The sequence below is a fragment of the Natator depressus genome, chromosome 1 (assembly GCF_965152275.1).
Source record: "Natator depressus isolate rNatDep1 chromosome 1, rNatDep2.hap1, whole genome shotgun sequence".
NCBI classification, from domain to species: Eukaryota; Metazoa; Chordata; order Testudines; family Cheloniidae; genus Natator; species Natator depressus.
The window spans coordinates 15,652,249-15,675,150 of record NC_134234.1 but is presented as its reverse complement, the minus strand read 5'-3'; the positions used below and the strand labels follow the sequence as shown (position 1 = coordinate 15,675,150).

The 22,902-nt window shown below is 44.3% G+C and overlaps 1 protein-coding gene across 1 annotated transcript; it reads left to right on the top strand.

Annotated features, from left to right (window-relative positions):
- Window positions 1-134: 134 nt before the first annotated feature.
- On the top strand, window positions 135-21,373 carry LRRC32 (leucine rich repeat containing 32). The gene is made up of 3 exons (XM_074942999.1): window positions 135-270; window positions 10,540-10,627; window positions 15,533-21,373. Exons 2-3 carry the CDS (start codon window positions 10,544-10,546, stop codon window positions 17,471-17,473), a joined length of 2,025 nt encoding a protein of 674 aa, XP_074799100.1. The 5' UTR covers window positions 135-270; window positions 10,540-10,543; the 3' UTR covers window positions 17,474-21,373.
- The last annotated feature ends 1,529 nt before the right edge of the window (window positions 21,374-22,902 follow it).

Below are 22,902 nucleotides of genomic sequence, written 5' to 3'. Positions count from 1 at the left end.
TTCACATGCTTACGGGAGCTTGGGAATAGGTTAGAGCAGATGACTGCTGAGCAATGAATTCAAGGGCCAGTCTATTGGGAGTATTTTTTTTTCTCTCAGTGACTTAAACTTCTGTCTGAGTTCTCAGAGTTTTTAGTCAGCTGGCCTGTAGCAGAGCTGCAACTTCCCCAAGGAAGCCCTTCCTCAACTTTCACTGGAGGGCTGTCGGGAGAGCCTGGGAGAGGAACGCTGCAAGCAGAAGGGAAGTCTCCTCCTTCATCCAAACAGCAGGTACGTACAGCAACGAGTTAAACTTTGATGCTGCTGGAAAGCTGAGCCAAACGTTTCTCTGACTGCAGGACAAAGTGGGGATTCCGTAACTTGGAGCTGCAGCCTTTAAAAAAAAAATAGCACCGAGGATGAAGGCACTGTTTAAATGAAACAGATTTGTGCTTATGAATGGGCTGAATAACCGATCAAACGTACCACACAGTGGGCACGTTCCATACAGCTGTATGGCTAATTCACTGGGGAGCCTATTACAGTGGCTTGGATCATTTAAGTTAAGGAAGCACTGGTAAGTTTTACAACAAAACGATTGTGATGTTTCCTCCGTCTTTTCACGACTAATGAAAATAGTAGTGAGACTTACTAAACCCTTTGGGGCAAGGACAGCATGTCTGTATGGTGCTTGGTACAATTTGGGGGCTTCTGCAGTATAGGTACATATACTAATGTTATAGAAAGTCTCCTGGCTCACAGTACTGGTATTGAGTGCAGGGAAATGAGCCAGGCATCATGAGTATCCTAGCTCTTGTGCTGACTCACTATCCAGCCTTGGGCAAATCATTTAACCCCTCTGTAAGATGGGGATAGCAGTATTTAATTTACCTTTCATCACTGCTATTAAAAAGCAACCTCTAAACTTCCCACACAGTGGTAACCGGGTGCGAGACACCATTCTCAGCATAGAGGGAAACTGGTAGCTCAGAAGCCACTGTAGACAAATGAAGGTTTATGCTGACAATCTCCCCAGGAGGTTATGATTCTTGATTAACATTTGTACAATGCCTTGAAAATATGAATACGACAATGCCAAATATTCCTTTTCAAAATCTTCCTTCCTCTTAATGCTGTGCCAGGGTTCACGTGGCCCTGCAAAGGCAATGAAAATGCCTATGTATAAAAACCTAAGAAAATACTCTTCCAAGTGTTGTTGTAGCCATGTTGGTCCAAGGATATGAGAGAGAGAAGGTGTGTGAGGTGAAGTTGGTCCAATAAAAAGACATTACCTCACCCAACTTCTCTCTCAAAGAAAATACTGTGAGAGCCAAACACTGCAGCCTCATTCATAAAAATATGTCTCCTAAACAAAGGTCCAGGTTAATCAAAACAGGAAACTTTTTTTGGTAATTGAAAAAGGGTTTTCAATTATCTTAATATTATGAAATCTCTCCGTTATTTACTTATCAGTTTGATTTGTTTTTTAAGCAAAGGGTTATGGCTTAGTGGGTAGATCAAATATTTTGGCCTTTTACCTGAAGAATGACACATTATTCCCAAGAGGGTTACTGGACACCGTCCCAGTCAAAGGTATCTGAAATTAATTTCCTGGTGTCATTTGATCTCCTCTAGGATTACAGAACACATACATCCGCCTGAATTTTTCTTTAAAGATTGAATTCACTTGGAATAATAAATAAATAATAATAATACCACCACCACCTTTGGTCAAAGGTCCATACTCTCTGTGTCATCTCTCTCTATTGATACACATCCAGAGATTATCTTCATAGTTATATTTATTGTGATAGAGCCACAGGGCCAACCATTGTGCTAGGCACTGTACATACTCAGAGCAGTAGAAGGCCCCTGTCCTGAAGACCGCACAATCTAAATAGACAGACATAGGGAGGGGGAAGGGGTACAACAAGCTTTTTTTCGGTGGTGGTGGGGAGGTTACTTAGGAAGGAAGAGATAAAAGGGAAGAGGATTGGGGGGACAGGGCAGGAGAGAAGAGGATAAACGGGTGTAGAGCTTCCCATGGGAGATTAGTTCAGTGCTGGGGCAGAGAATAGGTCTGTGGTTCTCTTCCCACTCCTGCTCTTGGAGATTCGTTTCTGAGCAGACAGACAGATAGTTTTTTCACTTCTCTAAGGTAATGTTCCTGGTACTTGAACTGAAAGTGACCCAAAGGAATAGAATCTTCGGTCTATTTGTTGTTCATGAAAGAGAGGGTCTGAGACCACCCTGTCCACGGTAAGGGTCTGATACCACTCTGTCCAGCTCTGAGCAGAACCCAACCATCTACAGACAGACCCTGCACAGAAAGGACTTCTGAGGGTGCTGCATTAGAGAGTGATTAAACTAGTGATGGACAAACTCCAAAGGGCTGGAGGTTTGAGTCACATAATCACCCAGAAGTATTAATGTTTCTCCAAAACCCTTGGAGATGTGCAACAGATCACTGGAAGTCTCATGAGAACCAGCTTCTGGGATTTCTGCTATTTCCTACTCCGGGTCATGCGGGGAGAAGACCACGAGAATGACCTTTGAAAGAAAGGAGTATCTGAATACACAACTCTGAGGGATGAACTGCTGAGTTCTAACCCCAGCACTGTCACCACATGCCTGATTCTGCTCCCACTGACGTCACTGGCAAAACCCAGTTGAGTTCACTAAGAGCTACAGTAGGCAGTGATTTGTGCTGTGGCCTTGGGATAATCACGTAGAGCCCAATTCCACAAGGTCACAGGTGCTCTCAACTTCCATTGACTTCATCAGGACTTGAGGGCTCTCAGCCCCTTATGGGAGTGAGCACTTGATCTTGCTGCCTCAGTTTCCCAATCTGTAAAATAAGGATAATATTTACTTTACATTACTGGGATCCTCAAGATATAACTACCTAATGTCTCTACAGCACTTTAAAGATGTAAATTGCTAAGTGTCATTGCAACCAAATTCCAGAAAAGCAAATATTCACAAAAATAATGGCAGAGGGAGGTTACCCAAATGTTTCAGAATCTTTAAAACAGTTTGGTTTGAGATCTGTTCTAGGAATAGGCACATGGCTGAGCAGATTTCATGGACTTTCCCATAATGGTTAGTTCACCTCTGATAATGAATCCAAATTTCCCACAAGTGTAGGGTGACCAGATGTCCCGATTTTATAGGGACAGTCCCGATTTTGGGAGCTTTTTCTTACATAGGCACCTATAACCCCCCCACACACACACCCTGTCCAGATTTTTTACACTTGCTATCTGGTCACCCTACACAAGCATGACAGTCGAACCCCCCTATATCCAGACTGCGGGCAATGTGAATTTTCACTTGCTCAGGGCATTGTCTTATCTTACGTGCCAATGGTGGAATTCACACAGCAGACAGTTCACTGCAGCTTGGATTGGGAAAGCTCCATTAGTCCACCTTCCAGGATCATTCCAAGAGCTGGTTAAAAACTTTTCGACAGAAGGGAAGCTTTCATGAAAAAAAATTCTGTTTCTGTAAAATATTTTCAGGGTTTTCTCAAAAGTCCCCAAATGTTTTGGTTTTTTATTTGGAAAAAACTAAAGAAAATCTGTGTTTGGGGTTTTTCAACAAACACCTGAATGATTTTAAAGAACATTTTCAAGGAAAATGTTTTGATGATGATGGGATAAATCATAAAGGGATGATTTAGCTGGGGTTGGTCATGCTTTGAGCAGGGGGTTGGACTAGATGACCTCCTGAGGTCTCTTCCGACCCTCATCTTCTCTGATTCTACGAAAATGAGACAAATATTCATTTTTGGTAAATTTTTTCACAGGAAAAAAAATATTTTCCAGCCAGCCTTAATCGTTTCCGATGGCCCATTTTTTAGCGTCTTTTCCAGTCTAGCTCTAAAAGTCACATGGAGTGAGGCTCACACCACTTCTCTTGGGAGTTGTTTCCACAGTGGAATACATCTCACTGATCGGAAGCTTTCCAGTTAGATGTGATTTTCTCTTTCTCTGTTCATTATTCCTAATCATACCCCTGCGTGCCACACGAAATAATCCCTTTCCTCTCTTTGGTGCTTATGCCTTTCCTTCTCATGGTGCCTTACAAAAAACAAACAAAACACCCAAAGCCCTACTCCAAAGAGCTTATTTTTGACCACAGGAAAAATATAGAGCAACATTCAGACAAGTGTGGGTTTGGAGACCACAATGGTGAAATCAGCATAGGAAGGAATTTGCAGCAATGGGGTTTTAAGTAGGAAAAGGCACCTGGAAGACAAATATTGGTCCAACCATAGGGGGCAGCATGAAATAATCCATATATAAACTAACTCACGGTAAATCTGAAATCACCATCATATCTTAATGTTAGGTCTAAAATCTTCTTTTGAAATGAAAATATTTATTTGAAGGTCAGGCAGGCGGAACAATAAGTGGCTACAGAAATCAAACCAGTTGTCTAGATGCAGCAGGGCCCACCCCAGCAATCTTTAGTCACCCTTATTCACATGAGTAGTCCCATTTAAATCTACACCGATAAATCATCTAGGGTGTGTTTTAGCCAACAATGAATTCCCATTTACTTCAGAGTTATATCAGGGCCCTCTGGACAAATCAATCAATAAGACGATTTGTTTGAGGAAGGATTACTCCAGTGAGTAAGGGCTCCAGGATCAAGGGCTTCACTTGCATCAGTATTCTATCTTCTCATTTATAATCCTGAAATCTCAATTTATTTTGTAAGATAGTGATTCAGGGACTTTGAGTTTGCCTATCATACGCCCTGTGGCTCCTTTACAGCTCTTTAGGAATGTAACTCACAGACACAAAAACCTAAAGTAAACACACTGACTGATCCATACACAAAGTCAAGCAATGACATCTACAAAGAGAAGTCAAATATTTCTCTGGGCAAACACGGGGCCCAAACCTGAGAGCCTTGCTCAGTCAAAATTCCTGTATTTCTCAATTTGTGCTTTCCCCAAGTAGGCATTCCAGGACGAGTCCCCGAGTAGCTAATTTTCTTCTTAACACAGTGGTTGCTAGGACCCAGCAAACAACCAGGAGAGGAGTCAGAAGGGAGACAAGGGACATAATTTAAAGCAGACACTGTCCCAAATAAGGATATTTCCCTTAAAATGTCTCAGTTTCATCTCAGGCTGCAAAGTTACCAATGAAGCCACTCCGTACTCTGAATGGGCGAGAGTGAAAATAAGGGTGATCTAATCTGTGCTATGGCTGACTAAACTCTGGAGGGATGGATACGATTTTTTTTTTATAGCAGAGGGTGGGAATGCAAATAAGTGACACATGAAACAAAGTAAATTAATATATTCACTCTGTTCTTAAAAACAGCAAACGCAATAATGCATAGCACTAAGGAGCCTGGGGGTACATGGCCCTCTGTGTAGTTAGTGTGTGTCTTACGTATGTTAAAGGAACACACAATGCGGCTTTGCTTCTCTTTTCTTTAGTTTGGATGAGAAAAAATAGTAATAATTAATTGTCTATATTACAGAAATCTAATCTTGAAGGAATTGGGAGTTTGTTGTTGTCATTGCTAAATACAAATGGCAACATTTAACCTGTATTAATGTTTACTGTTTAATGCCAAAAAAAGAGGATTGCAGAGCTGGTTGTTAAGGCAATAGACTGGGACTCAGGAAATCTGAGTTTAATTCCCAGTTCCTGTATGTCCTTGGGTGAGTCACTGACGCTATATGCCTCAATTTTCCTATCTGGGAAATGGAAATAATGATACTTCTTTTCTCCTGCACTTTGTCTGTCTCATCTGATTAGACATGCTGGCCCAGGTCCTAAGGTTTGGTATGGGATGGGAGAGGGGTGAATCTTATTCTCCAAAATTCATTCGTTGTCCAACTGTGGAGTGGGGAGCTGGGATGATACGAAGTATAGGCGGAAAGTTGTAACATTAAAGATGCTTTGAGGCTCCACCCTGTTCCCGCTGAAAACAGTGGGGATTTCACTATAATGGGCGCATGCTGGGACCGTAAATGAAACCGCCTGCATTGCAGGGAGTCCTAGTGCTAACAACAGCTCCCTTTATAGCAAGTTACTCTTTCAGCTGCTCCTAAGTTACTTTTGAAGATCCTGGGTTGTCAGCGCCATCAGCTCAGATGTACGTGGTCAGGTTTTGTTGGTGGCTGCAGCACCGTGTGGGTCTTCAGCCCACTCCGGCAGACTCCCCACAGATCCTGTGATGCCTATGCCTCTCGTACTTATTTATCAGGCAGTGGAGTGAGAAAGCAAAGGAGCTGCACTGATGAAAACTAGGCAAAGCAGGAGAAAGCGCCTCAGCCTGGTACTTGAACGGAAAGTGACCCAAAGGAATAAAATCTTCAGGTCTATTTGTTGTTCATGAAAGAGAGGATCTGAGACCACTCTGTCCACAGTTAGCTACCCTGAACGTGATCGAGTCTGTATGGTCTAGTGGTTAGAGCAGGAGACTAGCAATGGATTCTACTGCGCTTGGATACCGATGTGGTAGTCACCTTAGAAATACGTAGGATGGACAGATTCCTTCCTCTGCTGCTGATTTACCCAAGGTCCCTCAGCAAGTCACTTAGCCACTCTGTGCCTCTTTTTCCCAGGGGAGGAAGAGCCCAGTCTCCAAACCGGGTTCAGGCAGTGATTCATTACAGTTTGTGAAGCACTTTGAGATCTTTGGATTTGCAAAGTCCTTTTTAAGTGCAAAATATTATTACTGAAAGCACCCAAGTAAAATTCTCCCGCAGCACTAGTTTAATGGATGGAGTCCATCGCAGACAGGAAATACTCCGGGCTGCACTGTTTGGAGCCGTACCCCAGGATACATAGAAAACTGCCCTATATGGGGCAGTTTCCAGCAGAGATTATTTATTTTATTTTTTTAGATATGAAAGATACCCGAGCAAAGCTCTGGGTGCCTCGCCATTATTTAAAGATCACAAATCATAAATATGCACGTCAGACTTTCTTCCCCTTTCAAATCCCACGGTGATCCCCCAGACAATCCCCTCTCCCCCTTCGACTCTGACTCCAAAACAACCCCACAGATGAGTCCTGCAGCATGTTCTGAAGGGATCTGGGCTCCTTTGAGCTGCGTGGGGAGAATTCCAGAGAATTCATGGAGAGCACTCTGCCAGCTGCTAGTGTACAGCACCTGCCATTGGCCGGTTTGGGAGCACTTTGCCAACAGTAGTTAAAAGGCTTCAGAACACCCGCTAGAGTACTGTCCCTATTTTAGAGATCGGGAAACTGAGGCCCTGAGGACATTAAGAACCTTTGATCACAGTGCAGTGTTCAAGCCTAAAATAAAACCCACCGGTATCACAGCTCCCAGGTTTCCACCCCACCCCCTGATCAGACTCGACTGGAATGAGGAAAACGTGCTCTAAAAACAGAGCAAGTCATAGGTGGCCTGAACTTCCCAGGATCTGTTTCCTGGAGTCATCCTTGCTGTTGCTCATGTTGTGAGGGACATGCAAAGTTACACTCACAGGAAGCCCAGGGACTGGTATAAAGAATCAAGCCAAACTATGGGGCAATGCTGTGGCAAAGAGAAAAAGCAAACAGAACTGTGAATGACACGCTCAAAAGGGAAGTGATTTGTACTGGCTGGGGGCTAGAGCCCAAAAGAGGATTTCTAGCAGACTTAGCTAGAATTTCCCCAGGAAGCTCCCAGGCCTCACATCCTAGTGCAGTGGTTCTCAACCAAGGGTACGCAGCCCCTCAGGGGGCCGTGAGCCGATTTCAGGGGAACAGGGGGCCAAACAGCTGAAGCCTGGCACCCCGAGCTCTGGCGCCCCTGTGGGGCTGAAGACAGGAGCCCGAGCCCTAGTACCCCCATGGAGATGAAGCCCAGCACCCTGAACCCCAGCACCCCCAAGGGTCTAAAGCCTCGAGTCCTAGTACCCCCCTGTGGGGCTGAAGCCAAGAGCCCTGAACCCACCCCTGCTGGGCCTGGAGCTTTTATAGCATGGGGTGGGGCGAGACCTCAGAAAGAAAAAGATTGAGAACCCCTGCCCTAGTGCACCTGTTTGCACCACTCTTCATCTGGCAACCAGAGCCACTTTGCACTGATGCACCAAAGACAGTTTGCCTGTTAGCCAATATGTCCTTTAAAAACTGATTCAGCTAAGGGAGTTCCACCATCTGTGAATGACTCCACCTGTTCGGCCTCGAGAAACTCAAGAAATGGAGGAATTTCCTGAAAGAGTTGTCATGTTTATGACAGAGGCTGTAATAAGGGTGTGTTCTTTGAGATCAGAGCAGGGGCCTGGGATCTAGGATTGGTGAATTATATTCACAGCTCTGCACTGATTAAACTCAATCTGCCTTGAGGAAGGCACTCAGCCTCTGTGCCTCAGTTTCCCCATCTGAAAAATGGGAATACTACTATTACTAACCTTCAGTATCCAGGGGGAGTTTGGGGCGGGGGAGGTTATCTCCTTCCTCTGAAGCATCAGGGAGGGCCACATCTGGAGATGGAACACTGGATGGGGAGGACCTGGGCTCTGAGGTGGCACCAAGCATTCTCTCTCACAGGTGCTTGGCTGGCTGATTCTTGTTCACATGCTCAGGGTCGAATTGATTGCCAAACCTGCGGTCAGGAAGGAAGCTTTCCCCAGGTCGATTGGCATGTGGGGGTGGGTTACTTGCCAGGATTATCTGGGTATATTTCACAGACTCATTTCCCTGCCTTTGTGGGGGCCTCAGCCACGGGTGCAACTTGGTCCCTCCTATTCTCTGCCCGTGGCACATAATAGTCTAGTCTCCAGTGGTCTCATTCCAGTTGTGTGGCTATTGTGCGGGCACTGGGTGGTGTTGGTGACCTGTGAAATACAAGTCAGACTACATGTTCTGATGGTCCCCTCTGGCCCTATGATTGTATGGTACCTTGCCAGGGTCTGGTGTGACTTCATTAAAATGTTTGTAAAGCTCTTCCAGGTCCTGGGAGGAGAGGTGCTATAAAAGTGGAGACTATTATAATCATATCATTTGTTGAGCACCACCAGTGTGCGCAGGTGAAGACAAAGGAGAGATAGGGCCAGATTTACAAGGGCAATGATCACCCACTAGCTGCCTTGAGAACAACAGAGCTACTGAATGCTGAGCACTTTTGACAGCCTGATCACTTGCTTAGGTGCGTAAGTGGAAGCTGTCAGGTGCCATGGTGTTTGAAAATCTGGCTGACAATCTAAGATATGCAACACAGTGGGCAAGCCATAGAAACGTTCAGTCTTAGAGCTTTCCTGCCAGCTCTCCTACTTCATAATGCTCCCTTCTCTGCTGGAATGGGCCAGAGGGCTTTGCAAATGAAGCGAGCTCAGAGGTGGGGTAACAGAGTAACAGCCGTGTTAGTCTGTATTCGCAAAAAGAAAAGGAGGACTTGTGGCACCTTAGAGACTAACCAATTTATTTGACATGAGCTTTCGTGAGCTACAGCTCACTTCATCGGATGCATACTGTGGAAACTGCAGAAGACATTATATACACAGAGACCATGAAACAATATCTCCTCCCACCCCACTCTCCTGCTGGTAATAGCTTATCTAAAGTGATCACTCTCCTTACAATGTGTATGATAATCAAGTTGGGCCATTTCCAGTACAAATCCAGGTTTTCTCACCCCCTCTTTCCCCCCCTCCCCCACAAACCCACTCTCCTGCTGGTAATAGCCCATCCAAAGTGACCACTCTCCCTACAATGTGCATGATAATCAAGGTGGGCCATTTCCAGCATAAATCCAAGTTTAACCAGAACGTCTGGGGGGGGGGGGTAGGAAAAAACAAGGGGAAATAGGCTACCTTGCATAATGACTTAGCCACTCCCAGTCTCTATTTGGGAGTGGCTAAGTCATTATGCAAGGTAGCCTATTTCCCCTTGTTTTTTCCTACCCCCCGCCCTCAGACGTTCTGGTTAAACTTGGATTTATGCTGGAAATGGCCCACCTTGATTATCATGCACATTGTAGGGAGAGTGGTCACTTTGGATGAGCTATTACCAGCAGGAGAGTGAGTTTGTGTGTGTGGTTTTTGGAGGGGGGTGGGGGGGTGAGAAAACCTGGATTTGTGCTGGAAATGGCCCACCTTGATTATCATGCACATTGTAAAGAGAGTGGTCACTTTGGATGGGCTATTACCAGCAGGAGAGTGGGTTTGTGTGGGGGGGAGGGGGAAGGAGGGGGGTGAGAAAACCTGGATTTGTCCTGGAAATGGCCCAACTTGATTATCATACACATTGTAAGGAGAGTGATCACTTTAGATAAGCTATTACCAGGAGGAGAGTGGGGTGGGAGGAGGTATTGTTTCATGGTCTCTGTGTATATAATGTCTTCTGCAGTTTCCACAGTATGCATCTGATGAAGTGAGCTGTAGCTCACGAAAGCTCATGCTCAAATAAATTGGTTAGTCTCTAAGGTGCCACAAGTCCTCCTTTTCTTTTTGCGAGGTGGGGTAAGTTATTCTACTATGTATGCAAGTCCCTGTGCCAATCGCTGGTGCGGACCCTGCTGTCCAGTGGCTGCCGAGACTTAACACCCTGTTTAGCTTGAACCCGTCTTTGCTTTTCCCTGCAGAGCCATGAAACTGTATCTTTTACTCTTCCTGGCAGCGAACGGAGGGATCTCTAGCCATCGGCCCTTGGAAGAGTCGCCCTGTGAAATGGTAAGAGATTCCCCAAGGAGGAGCCATCTCCTCTTTCACGTCTCTCCTTAATTATTAGTCGTACCATTCTAGTAGCACCTAGAGGCCCTAAATGAGCCTGGGACCCCGATGACACGGGTGCTGCAAACATGTAGTAACTGACAGTCTCTGCCACAAAGAGCTTACAATCTAAGGGTCTGTCTGCACAGCAGCCGGGCGATGTGATTCCCAGCTTGGGTAGAAGTACACGTGCTACTTCTGCTCAAGCTAGCAATGTGGCTGAGGGGCCTGGGCTAGCCACCCATGTACAGTCCTGTGCCAGATCCTGGGTACGTACTCGGGTGGCTAGCCTGAGCTGCCAGCCACCCGAGTGTCTCCACGGCCGCACTGCTCTATTTTAGCGCCCGAGCTCATGTAAGGCTGACAGACCCCGGTTGTCAGTGGGCAGGATTGAACCTGGGACCTTGGGAGCGAAATGCATTAGCCGCAAGCCACATGGCTCTTAGCTAAAGCGGTAGCAGTCTCATTAATCTCTCAGTGGTCTCGGTGCCACCAGAGGGGCACAGACCACCACACCCAGGAGGCATGTGGGTTACACTCGCGCAGAGCCAGCGCACAGATCTCTAGAGGAGCTGGGAATTACACCTCTCAGCTGCTGTGCAGACAGACCCTTCATGGGCAAGACAAGCATAAGGTGGGAGAAAGGAAAGATTTTTATCCCCATTTTATTGTTGGAGAACGGAGGCACAGAAATATTAATTGACTTGCCCAGAGTTGCACAGGAAGTCTGTGGCAGAGCCAGGGAGAGATCCCAGATCTCCTGGGTCCCATTCCAGCGTCTTACGCACAAGGCGATCCTTTCTTAAAAAAGGAACTTCTTCTGTGACATGAACAAACCCCACGGCTCCCCCTAGAGCAGTGGTTCTCAAAGCCGGTCTGCCCCTTGTTCAGGGAAAGCCCCTGGCGGGCTGGACTGGTTTGTTTACCTGCCGCGTCCGCAGGTTCGGCCGATCATGGCTCCCACTGGCCGCGGTTCGCTGCTCCAGGCCAATGGGGGCTGAGGGAAGGGCGGCCAGCACGTCCCTTGGCCCGCGTCGCTTTGAGAACCACTCGCCTAGAATGACAGTGAGCCCCATTCTCCCGTCACTTACACTGGTTTAACGCCGACTTCAGTGGAGTTGTTCCTGATTTATGCTGGGTGTGAGGTCAGAATCAGGCCCACTTAGAGACAAAACCCAAAACCTCTGTCTCCAAAGTATGATTTGTCCCACAGATTTTTTTTAAACACCTTATATCAGAATGTAAATGTTATTCACAGATGAACTGGTTCTCCTCTCCCTCCTTCCCTTTACCCGGATACAGCTGACAGTAAAGGGGAGTTTAAAAATACTCCTCTACTTCTTTAAATGTTGAAGCTGGTCAGCACAAATCCTCAAGAATTTCCAAAATAGGGAAAAGAATAACTTGCTGGCTGTGCAGATCTCCCTTATGGGACTCATTCCTCTCCTGCTGTACTTATGCACTTCCTGAATTCAGGGAAATTAGGGTCTAGCATACAAAAAGAACTTGGGAAGGTGGCTGGATCTCTCCCTTATTGGCTGGAGAGGAAGAAATGATGAAACCACTGTAAACATGACACTTTCAGTCCCATGCATCCCAGACATGCGAACTTAGGATGACACACACCATAAATCTAATAAGGGCTTACCCCCTGCCCTTATTTTGATGGGTTGTAGATCAAGCTGATTCCTTGAGAAGTAAATATTGGCTGATTTCCGCAACCCCACTGTAAACCTCACTCTTCCAGGCAAAGGAAGAGTCCAAAAAAGTTTTGATCTGTTTAGTGCAACTGGGATACATTTGATGCTGACAAAACACTCTGTAGTCAGAGCCAAGTTTTCATCTAGTGTCAATTGACACTGCACCATTAATCTCAATGGAGTTATACTGGTCTACACTGGCTGAGAATCTGGCCCAGTGAGATAAGACAGGGTCCAAATCCAAACACAGTTCAGCCCAGATTAACTTTGATAGCGAGAGCAATTGGCATTCCCTGTTATTTCACAATGTGATGTTTCACAAATCACTCTTCCTGTGATGACATCTTTTGACTAGAGGAAGGCCATAGCTGGAATCTTTTATCCAACCCATCCCGAAGACTGATGGTTCATAAAACTGGACCCAGCTCTGAATCGCAAGGGGTATTTGTTTGGCAACATCACAACTCAGTTAAAGAGGTATTTCAAAATCAATCCCCCCAAATTCCCTTATGGGTCATTGCAGAGAAGAGACAAAGGGCCAGATTCTCAGCTGCTGTAACTCAGCACCAATATACACAAGCTGAGGATCTAGCCCAAAGCCTTGTGTTCAAACACCCAAACTTTAGTGTCTAGGATGAGATGGGACCAAGATCCAAACCACCCTGGTTTTAGTTTTGTTAAAGAAAAGGCAGCTTCTGGCTCCATCCCCAAAAATGACCAGCTGGAGTTGAGTGGCAGAGTTTGAATCTGAATCCAAACTTCCCCACACTTCAGAGCTGTTGGGCCAATTTTTATCTAATAACCTCCTTTTCTATGTGGAGCAGATGTTGACTTTCCCACTCTTAGCACTGCAGGCCACTGTACTTTAAAACTCACAGCTGCCAGAGCTGAGGAGGAAGGAACGCGAGCCCAGAAGATGACAGCTTTGCTAATGCTCATGCAAATGCTATTCTTTCTGGCTCCTGAGTTTTCTTCATCCCACTCCCAACCCCTTCCTTAGCTGACTGAATAAGGCCTCCTCCCTACCCCCCCCCCCCCCCGCTAGATCCTTTGGGCCTCTGGCCACCTTTCAGCTCAAGTGAGCCACTCTAAAGTCTTGGTGGGAAGGCGCGAATGGCTCAGAGAAGCCAGGATTCATCCCCTTCCCAATCCTGGGGATTTAGCAGCTCTGGGTGGATTTGGGGTTCAAATTTCAATATGCGGGTCACTTGGGAGCTCTCAGAGAGCTTTGCCATGAGGGGAGCACCGCGCAGCAGACTGGGTGTAGCTGGAGTCCAGCCCTGGCTGAGGGGTTTCATTTGTCTGGCATATTTATGACAAGCCACACATCCGGCAACGTGCACTCTCCATTACTCACATGCGTAAGTGATTCACAAAACACTGGATGTTACCCAGATTCTCGTAAACATCCCAGAGGCTTCATCCTCCTCTCCCCCTCCAGCTTGTGTGAAACAGATGTTTGGAGGAGAGATTTTTGTTTTAAAGGCTAACACACAGCCTTGCTTCATGACGGTTAGCTCCTAGTTCTCCATATAAGAATAATTAGAGGGATTCAGCAAGCAGTTTGACCCAGAGGATCCCATGACCTACATGAATAGACAGATACCTATTTAGATAGCGTAGATGCTTACTAAGCATTTTGGACTCTGCTCCAATCTTGCTGCTGGATGTTAATTTTAACAGCACAATGTGTTCGCCTTACACTTACACCAGGCCTTTTAACCCCATGCTCCCAAAATTCCTTGCAAATTATGGCTCATATTTTGCCCTTGGATGCATACTTGAAGCTCCCTATCAACTGCATTCAGACTAGGGTGACCAGACAGCAAGTGTGAAAAATCGGGACGGGGGTGGGGGGTAATAGGTACCTATATCAGACAAAGCCCCAAATTTCGGGACTGTCCCTATAAAATCGGGACATCTGGTCACCCTAATTCAGACCCACACATCCAAGAGAAGAAACTGACTTTGATGTATGGGTATTAACTTACCAGCTGCTTTAAAGCATCCCTTAAAAGGCCACACCCTTTACGCATCCCGATTTCACCCTGAGCTGTACCAGTGAGAGCGGCAGCATGTGTGAATCCCTCCACATGCCATTTCCCTGCTGCATTCCTTCTAGTCCACATGGAACAGTGTGCACCACACTGGTCAGCAGGCCAAAAGAAAGAAGCTGTTGCCTTGGAGAAAGCACAAACATAGAAGGACAGAGGTCTGGATAAAGTGGAGGGAGTTTGAGGTGAGATGTAGAAATGTTTTGGGATGATTTAAAGACGGATTGCTTAGCTAAACAATGGTTACGGAGAGATGTGATTACAATCTACAAATATTTGAAGGGTGTAAATAACAAGACGAGGGATTGTTTATTTAGGGCTGGATTCTGATAGACTTCCCCTCGATGAGTAGTACCGTGCTTTGAGACTAATCCCACTGAAGTCAATGGAGCTAATTATGGAGTATTATTCATTTAATTATTCGTAATATATATTAATACTTATTTTATACTTTAATTATTAATAATACTTATTAATTTAAGGCAAAGTGGCAGAATCCGGTTTATTATGAGGCACGATGGGGTAGGCATGAAATTATGCCAGGGAAGTTTAGGCTGAATAAATATCAGGGAAAAGTGTTTGAGTGCAAGGTCTAATAGACAATGGAATAGTCTCAAGGGAAGTGATGGGACCCACCACTCAGGACCTTTAAAACTAGACTGGATGAAAGGTACAAAGTGGACTAATCCTGTGCTGGCTAGAGGATGGGCTAGATGATCTAATGGATCCTCTCCAGCTTGAACTTTTATGATGCCAGATATCAAAAATCAAAGGACCCAATTCTCTTCTCTCTTAGGGGTAATCTACATGGGGGAATTTACTGGCATAATTATAAGGATACAATGATACTGCTGTATAACTCCCTACATGGGAACTCTTACTGCAGTACAAGTCAGGAGTATCTTCGTTGAAATGAAATGAAAACCCACCCTACCCTGTGAGGAAATTCAGACTTCCTGTTGCCTGAATAGAGAACAGCATAGTACGACGAATTGCAAAGAAAAGGAATATAATCAGATTCTGAATATTATGTTGTTTTTATACTGTATGAAAAGCCATTGAACATCCCATAAGTGGTAACCAGGACTCCCTGTTCTCTTTCTTTTCTGCAGGTAAAGATGAAGGCATTTTGTCATGGCAAAGAGCTTCACCGAATCCCTCCAGAGCTCCATCCAAACATAAATAAAATAGATTTGTCTGGAAATCAGATAAAAAATATCTCTGAGAAGCCACTGACATTTTATACCTCACTCCAGCATTTGGATTTAAGATCCAACCAAATAAGTTTCATTGAGCCTGGAGTCTTCACACACATGACAAGCCTGATGGAGGTAAATTTAGCCAATAACCAGTTAGATGAGTTGGCTCAGCATAGGACACCGGGGGTTGGACTTTTACCAGAGATCAGAACACTGGACTTGTCCCACAACAGACTTTACAATGGAATGGCTGAATATTTTATACACAAAGCACCATCACTTCAGTATCTTTCCTTGGCAGAAAACAGCATTACCGTGATATTGCGCAGGATGTTTCAGGGGTCTCCAGCTCTTGTTGAGGTTGACCTCCACAGTAATATCATCATGGAAATAGAAGAAGGTGCCTTTGAAACTCTGGTGCATCTCACCAAGCTCAATCTCTCCATGAACTCGATCACTTGCATCTCAGATTTCAACCTCAGACAACTGCAGATACTCGACCTCAGTAGGAACAGCATTGAGAGTTTTCATACCACAGAGTCAAAGGAAGAGTATAACCTGAGGTGGCTGGATCTTAGTGAAAACAAGCTACTGCGCTTCCCAGTTTTCCCCCAGGTGAACAAGCTGGCGTATCTGAATTTATCTAAGAATTTAATGCAGCTTACTGCAGACTCTGCTCACAATGAGATGGACTATATGGAAAGGGACTGGCTAGAAGCTCCTTTTCATCTTCTGGATCAGAAGCAAAATACAAACACAAGTTCTCTATATCTATCCCAGCTTTTATATTTAGACTTAAGTTATAATGAGATCAAATCCATCCCAAATGAGTTCTTTGAGTCAATGTCCTCCCTTCGGTTTCTTAATCTCAGTAAAAATTGTCTCCAGACATTTGCAGTAAATTATGACAGTGCATTGATCTCACTAGCCATCCTTGATTTAAGCTTCAATGCTTTGCAGAATCTCTTACTAGATGCCAGCACATTGACTAATTTACAGGAACTCTACATTCAAAACAATCATCTCCAAGCCCTCCAATTTGATATCTTTGCAAGCCTTCCCAGCATCAAATTGCTTAATCTCCAGAGTAATAATATTAGCTTTTGCAGCATGTATTCGGGATTAGCTAAACAAAGGCTTCCTGGAGAGGAGACTGGTTGTGTATCATTTGTTGACTTCCCTGCTCTTAGGTACTTATATCTAGCTGACAACATGTTGAAGAATTTACCAATATATGCTTTTTACAAGACTTCAATAATTCTCCTGGAGCTCTCCATGAACCAAGGACTGAAAATAGAGGCTAAAGCACTATCAGGACTGGAGACATCTCTTGAGTATTTGAATTTACATGGCAATGGCATGACAGTTTTAAATATTGACCTGCCTCGTTTTCATCATCTTAAACATTTAAACCTGTCGGAAAATCAGCTGAGCTGGTTACCCAAATGGGGTAGTGATGCTTCGTTGGAAGTTCTGGATCTACAGAAAAACAGTTTTAGTAATCTACAAAGCAGTAACATTTTAGCATTAGAGAACTCTCTTAAAAACTTATATCTTGCTGGGAACCCACTCAGCTGCTGTGGAAATGTCTGGCTTTCATCTATAATCCATAATAAAAATGTAGAGATCCCTGGTGTAGAGCAGATAACATGCCAGCACTCCAAGAGCTTTGGGTACCAAGAAGAAATTTATATTAGCAACGTAAGACCAGAAGTCTGTGAAAAAGAGGATCTAAAGAAAATCAACTTGCTTATTATACTAACGGTTGCATTAGTTTTATCAGTGATCATCATTGGACTGGGTTCATTCTGCTGCTTCCGCAGACAAAAGTTTAGCCAGCAATTTAAAGCATAGCACACGCACGAACTTAACGAGAAATAAAATCAGGGTGCTACACTGAAAACATAGAGAAATGAAGGGTCCAATTCTTGCCTGTGATTTAACTGTGGATTTTAGGCCAGTTTTTAATCTGCTCTCAGTTGCACCATCATCGTTTCTTGGGGTTGCAGCAACAAAGTAACTGAGAAGAGAATTTGTCATATTTTGCACTTGTTCCATGCTCATGCAGACCTGTGAAAGCTTGCTCATCAGAAGCGGAGAATCACATAAACCTGTGCTAGTTTAAGGTTTGTGGAACTTAAACCAGCCAAAACTCTTTTGGGCACTACAAACTTTGCACTGAAATGCTAAGCCAGCTTTTTGGTGCCTCTGGATAGGGAGAATCCCCTCCCGCCCCATGCCAAGGCTGCATATCATGGTTTAATGGTCATTTGTGTGACAACACTTGGGGATCTCATCACAGCCGACAGGCAGGATGACTCCTCATGCACCTTTGCAAAACTTCCCAAACCCACATGCTTCAGCGAAACCCATCTCTTTGATCTGGGGTTTTGCTCTTTCATAACAGGTTTGAGGCAGTTCAACTCTTAAAGCTAAACTCAAGGGAAGTGAACCCACACGACCCAGGAACAGGGAAAAACAAAGTCTGACCCTTCTCCCTTTGAAGTCAATTGCAAATCTCCCACTCATTCCAATGTGAACAGGATTAGACTAGTGATCTCAAAAACAATAACTTCACACAGATCTGTGGAGCTCATGACAGCTACTGAAGCTATGTGGTTGTTTGTGAGGATCAAACCAAGGACCTTCAGTATCAAAACCACAGGTGTCTAATGCTTGTGTTAAAGGAGAGCTCAATTAGTTAGCAGCGGGCTGTTACATTCAACGGGACTAGCTACTACTGGGAGACATGATTACGCATATGAAACTCAGTGTATTATGCCTATACCACAAGATGTGATAGACATTTGCACTGAGTATCACAGTTACACAGTTCAGCTCAGAGAGGAGGAATGTCTCCATAGCGTGCAATATATATTTATCTGGTTTTAATGTGAAAAAATTAATTTCTTTGGCAACCACATTATTTAAAAAAAAATCTCCCTTAGAGAATGAATTTCAACCAGTAAATATTAGACCTAAATGTTTATTTGTTTAGAAACAGCAATTTAACACACACTGCATACAGTTAGATTTCAATGCATGAAGTAAATAAAAAAAAGTATAAAACAAAATAATTATAGTCCAGTCCTTGTCCTAGATGGAATTTATTTTTTAATCTCAGGTGTATAAACGTCCATGGATGGCCTTGCAGATTAACATCATAGGTCCTTTGCCAAGGACTCAAAAAGGCAACTAATACCTGTTCGTGGTTGTCAATCCTTTTTCAAAGTGGGTACAGGCATTTCCTCTAAAGGCCAATACTGCAAAAGCTGCAGCCAGGGTCCTAGTAAAGCAAGTCTTCTCTCAATGGGAATCACATTTTACTGGACAGTTCTTTATGAACTGCTTTAAATTAATGAAAGTCCTGCAAAAACTATACATGCCACACAAACCACAGTCATCTGGGATGGTGAAACAAACCAATCGAACTCTAAAAGTAATGTTTAAAAAACTGGTTCATGCCAATAGGCATAACTGGAACACTCTCATGCCTCTAATTCTAATGGCACTGAAAGTGACACCAGCTGCGTCTAGTAATAAAACACCCTTTAAGGTAATGACAGGCCAAAGCATGCAACTACCAAAACATTTAATCTGGCACACCAGCGGCACTCAATTAAAAAAAAAACAAAAAACAAAATAAATGCCTACCTGCAAAATCTGCAAAAATGTTTAAATCAGGTCCACTTGCAGGCAGCTACTAAACTGGAAAAATCCAAACAAAAGGCAAAGGCCTACTTTAACAAAAAAAACCAAACACATACTTAAAAAATTGAAAGCCAAGTAATGCTGTTATCTTACAAAGCACCAAAGCAAAGTGTGGAGAAAGTAAATAAGGAAGTGTTATTTACTGCTTCTCATAACACAAAAACTTGGGGTCACCAAATGAAATTAATAGGCAGCAGGTTTGAAACAAACAGAAGGAAGTATTTTTTTCACACAAAGCACAGTCAGTCTGTGGAACTCCTTGCCAGAGGATGTTGTGAAGGCCAAGACTATAACAGGGTTCAAAAAAGAACTACGTAAGTTCATGGAGGATAGGTCCATCAATGGCTATTAGCCAGGATAGGCAAGGATGGTGTCCCTAGCCTCTGTTTGCCAGAAGCTGGGAATGGGCAACAGGGGATGGATCACTTGATGATTACCTGTTCTGTCATTCCCTCTGGGGCACCTGGCATTGGCCACTATCGGAAGACAAGATCCTGGGCTAGATGGACCTTTGATCTGACCCAATATGGCCGTTCTTATGTTCTTATGATTCCAGGGCAAAATCTCCATAATCAACAAGGCAGAATTTCCTAGTCATGTAACATGTTTAATACTAGTGCCTGAATCCTAGAAGTCCATCTTCACTTGTACCCTACATTGTAGCTTGAGTCAGGCACCTTCCTCTAAAGAACAGAAGAAAATCCAAATATCCCTAATGTAAATCAAAAGTGGGATTTTCAAAGGCCTGCAACATTGGCCTAATCCAGCTCCCACGAAAATCAACAGAAGTTTTACTATTGACTTAAATCTGCTTTGCTCCTTTTTAGGCCAACACTGACGCTTTTGAAACTGTTAGATTCTTAAGGCCTGATTCTGATCTCACACCAGATTTACAGTATGGCTGAGGACATTAACACCTGATTTACACCTGTGTCCATGAGAGGACAATAAATTACCTGGGACAGTGGGTGGGGGGCAGGGTAGAGAGCAAAAGAGTTTGTCTAAGACCATGTCTACACTACCAGTTGTCAACAAAACATATGTCGCTCAAGGGATTGGGGAAAAAACCACTCCCGTGACGCATCAGTACAGTTGTGCCACTGTAAACTCTCTAGTGTAGACATAGCCTGGGGCTATGTCTACACTGGCAATTGAATGACAAAACTTTTGTCATTCAGTGGTGTTCACCCCCTTTCCCCCGAAAGACAAAAGTTTTTGCCATGGCAAGTGCCAATGTGAACAGCGCTTTGTTAGCAGGAGAGCTCTCCTGCCGACAACACGAATGCCGCTCATTGCGGGTGGAAGTATTTTGCCAGCAAATGAGCCGCCAAACAGCGGCTACCGTGCCTGACTTCTAGCGACATGGCTGTGTCACTAAAAGCTGGGTAGTGTAGACAAAGCCTAAGTGTAGAAGATTACACCTAGTCCCAGATCCTTGTTCACAACAGTAGTTCTGTAGACTCCCCAAAAAAGTATGGGACCATGAAGAAAGAATTAGGCCCTGAGTTTGCAATAGGATTAATCTGGCCAGCCCATTATGTTTATACATGAAGTATATAAGAGGAAAAACAGAAATATTTCCTATACTGTATGAGAATATCAAATTCACCCCCATTTGAAGAAATACATGTGGACCAAGAGTCTGACCAACTTCTATTGAAGTCAATGAGACTCTTTCAATTGACTTCCAGAGGAGCTGGATCAAGCCCCAAGACTCCACGCACAGGCCATTGCAAACTGTTGTGCATTATAGCATATAAGAATCAAATGGTCAAACAGCACTGGAGAGCTAACTGAAATCTACCCAGGTAAAGAAATTCAGATTTAAAGTGTTGCTCTGCTTCCAACATGCCTCATTTTTTCCCAGCTACTGAATGTCAAAAGTCACACACAACAGATAGTTGTATCGTTCTATTTTTAAAAGGAATTCTGTAAGAAATTGGCTTGTAGGATTTGTTGTAGGATTTGTACAACAGAATCATCTTCGGGCTCTGTAAAATATTTAGAAATGTGAATATATTAAAGCAACATTTTGCAATACTCCAGAGACAAAAGTTCATGTCTTCATATTCATTTTTGATAGATTGAAACTTAAGCTTTTATGTTTATTCTAGAGCAGAGGTAGCCGTGCCATAATTAAGGTTTTCAACTTCAGCTTCCATTATAAAGTGAAAATGAAGCACCACTTAAACTTGGCTGGTAAAATTCGTTTGGCCTGAAAGTTACCAGACTTGGGGCCTGATTTCTGAGCCCACTGAAGTCACCAGAACATCTCCTATATGGCTTTGGAACAGGCTCTTACTCTTCAGTGAGAATATCTGTACAACCAGGAGCCTTGGTTCCAGTCTTGGACCTGACGCTGTTTGGAAAGACTTGCGTTCAAAGTGAAAGCAGGCTGTGCCGTCCATTCAGACCTGTGGCTAATTTAGCTACACCATGAATGTGTGCATTTTGCTTTGATTGAGATAGGTTTTTAAGGAGCTTGGCCATCATCACTCGTTCCTTCAGCTACTAACCTTCTGACACAACCAATCCCATTTAATCAACATTTTAACCCTGTATTTTTCTTCAGCTGCACAAAAGAATAAAAGAAAGTTCTAAGTATTATTAAATATCTGTGGCCTAATTACACTCCCATTTGCTTCAAAGGGAGCAGGGCCGTATTCCTTTCGGAATAAGCCCCAGGATGAATAAGTAGCAAGGATTCTCCTCGGTTCCCTGCCAGCACTACGAGCAACTGGGAAGCAGCATAGGATCCTTCTGGCAGATCCTATGATGCTATGAGGGATGGGGAATATGAGGGAGAGACGGGGGAAAGGAGAAATGAACAGAGGGACTTTGAGACAGAAAGCTGGGGAAAACAACAGGGTCAGGATGATCTTACTCTACAGTATCCACTAATAGTGCTGAAAGGACACAGTGCCACAGAAGACAACATCCCTTACCCCTCTCTGGCCAGCCATGCTGCCTCTTTCCCTAACTGCAAGAGCTCCAGCCTAGGATGTACCCGGAGAGAGGTTTCTACATGCTGCAGAGCCATTGCTGTCCTGTTGTTCAGCCTCCACCATTCAGCGCTCCACTGCCAGAAGAATGAGTAGGCAGCATGCGGGCTGCCATTACTGTGACCTTGAACTTATGTAACCCACACACCTCCTGGGTGCGGTGTTCTGTCCCATCTAGTGGCACTGAGACCACTTAGAGAGAGATTAATGAGTTTGCTCTACAGCTCTTCGCTAAGAACCATGTGGCTTTTAGCTCATGCAGTAGAGGCTCATGCATTGAGCTCCAGAGGTCCCAGCTTCGATCCCACCCGCCGACGAGCGGGGTCTGTCGATGTTACACTTACACCTCCTGTGGTTACTGTTTAATATTCTGAGAGTGCTCTATAGCTGCATATATGTCAATGGTTTATGATGAAGTGCTGATAGATGGCAATGAAGACTATGTAGCATCGTCCCCTGGGTTTTGTATGACCACTAAAAACTTCTGTTGTGCCCTGCTAACAGCTTCCTCTGTACAGCTCTCTCTATGGACCTCTGAACACTAGACGCTGTTCCAAAATGTTCTAATAC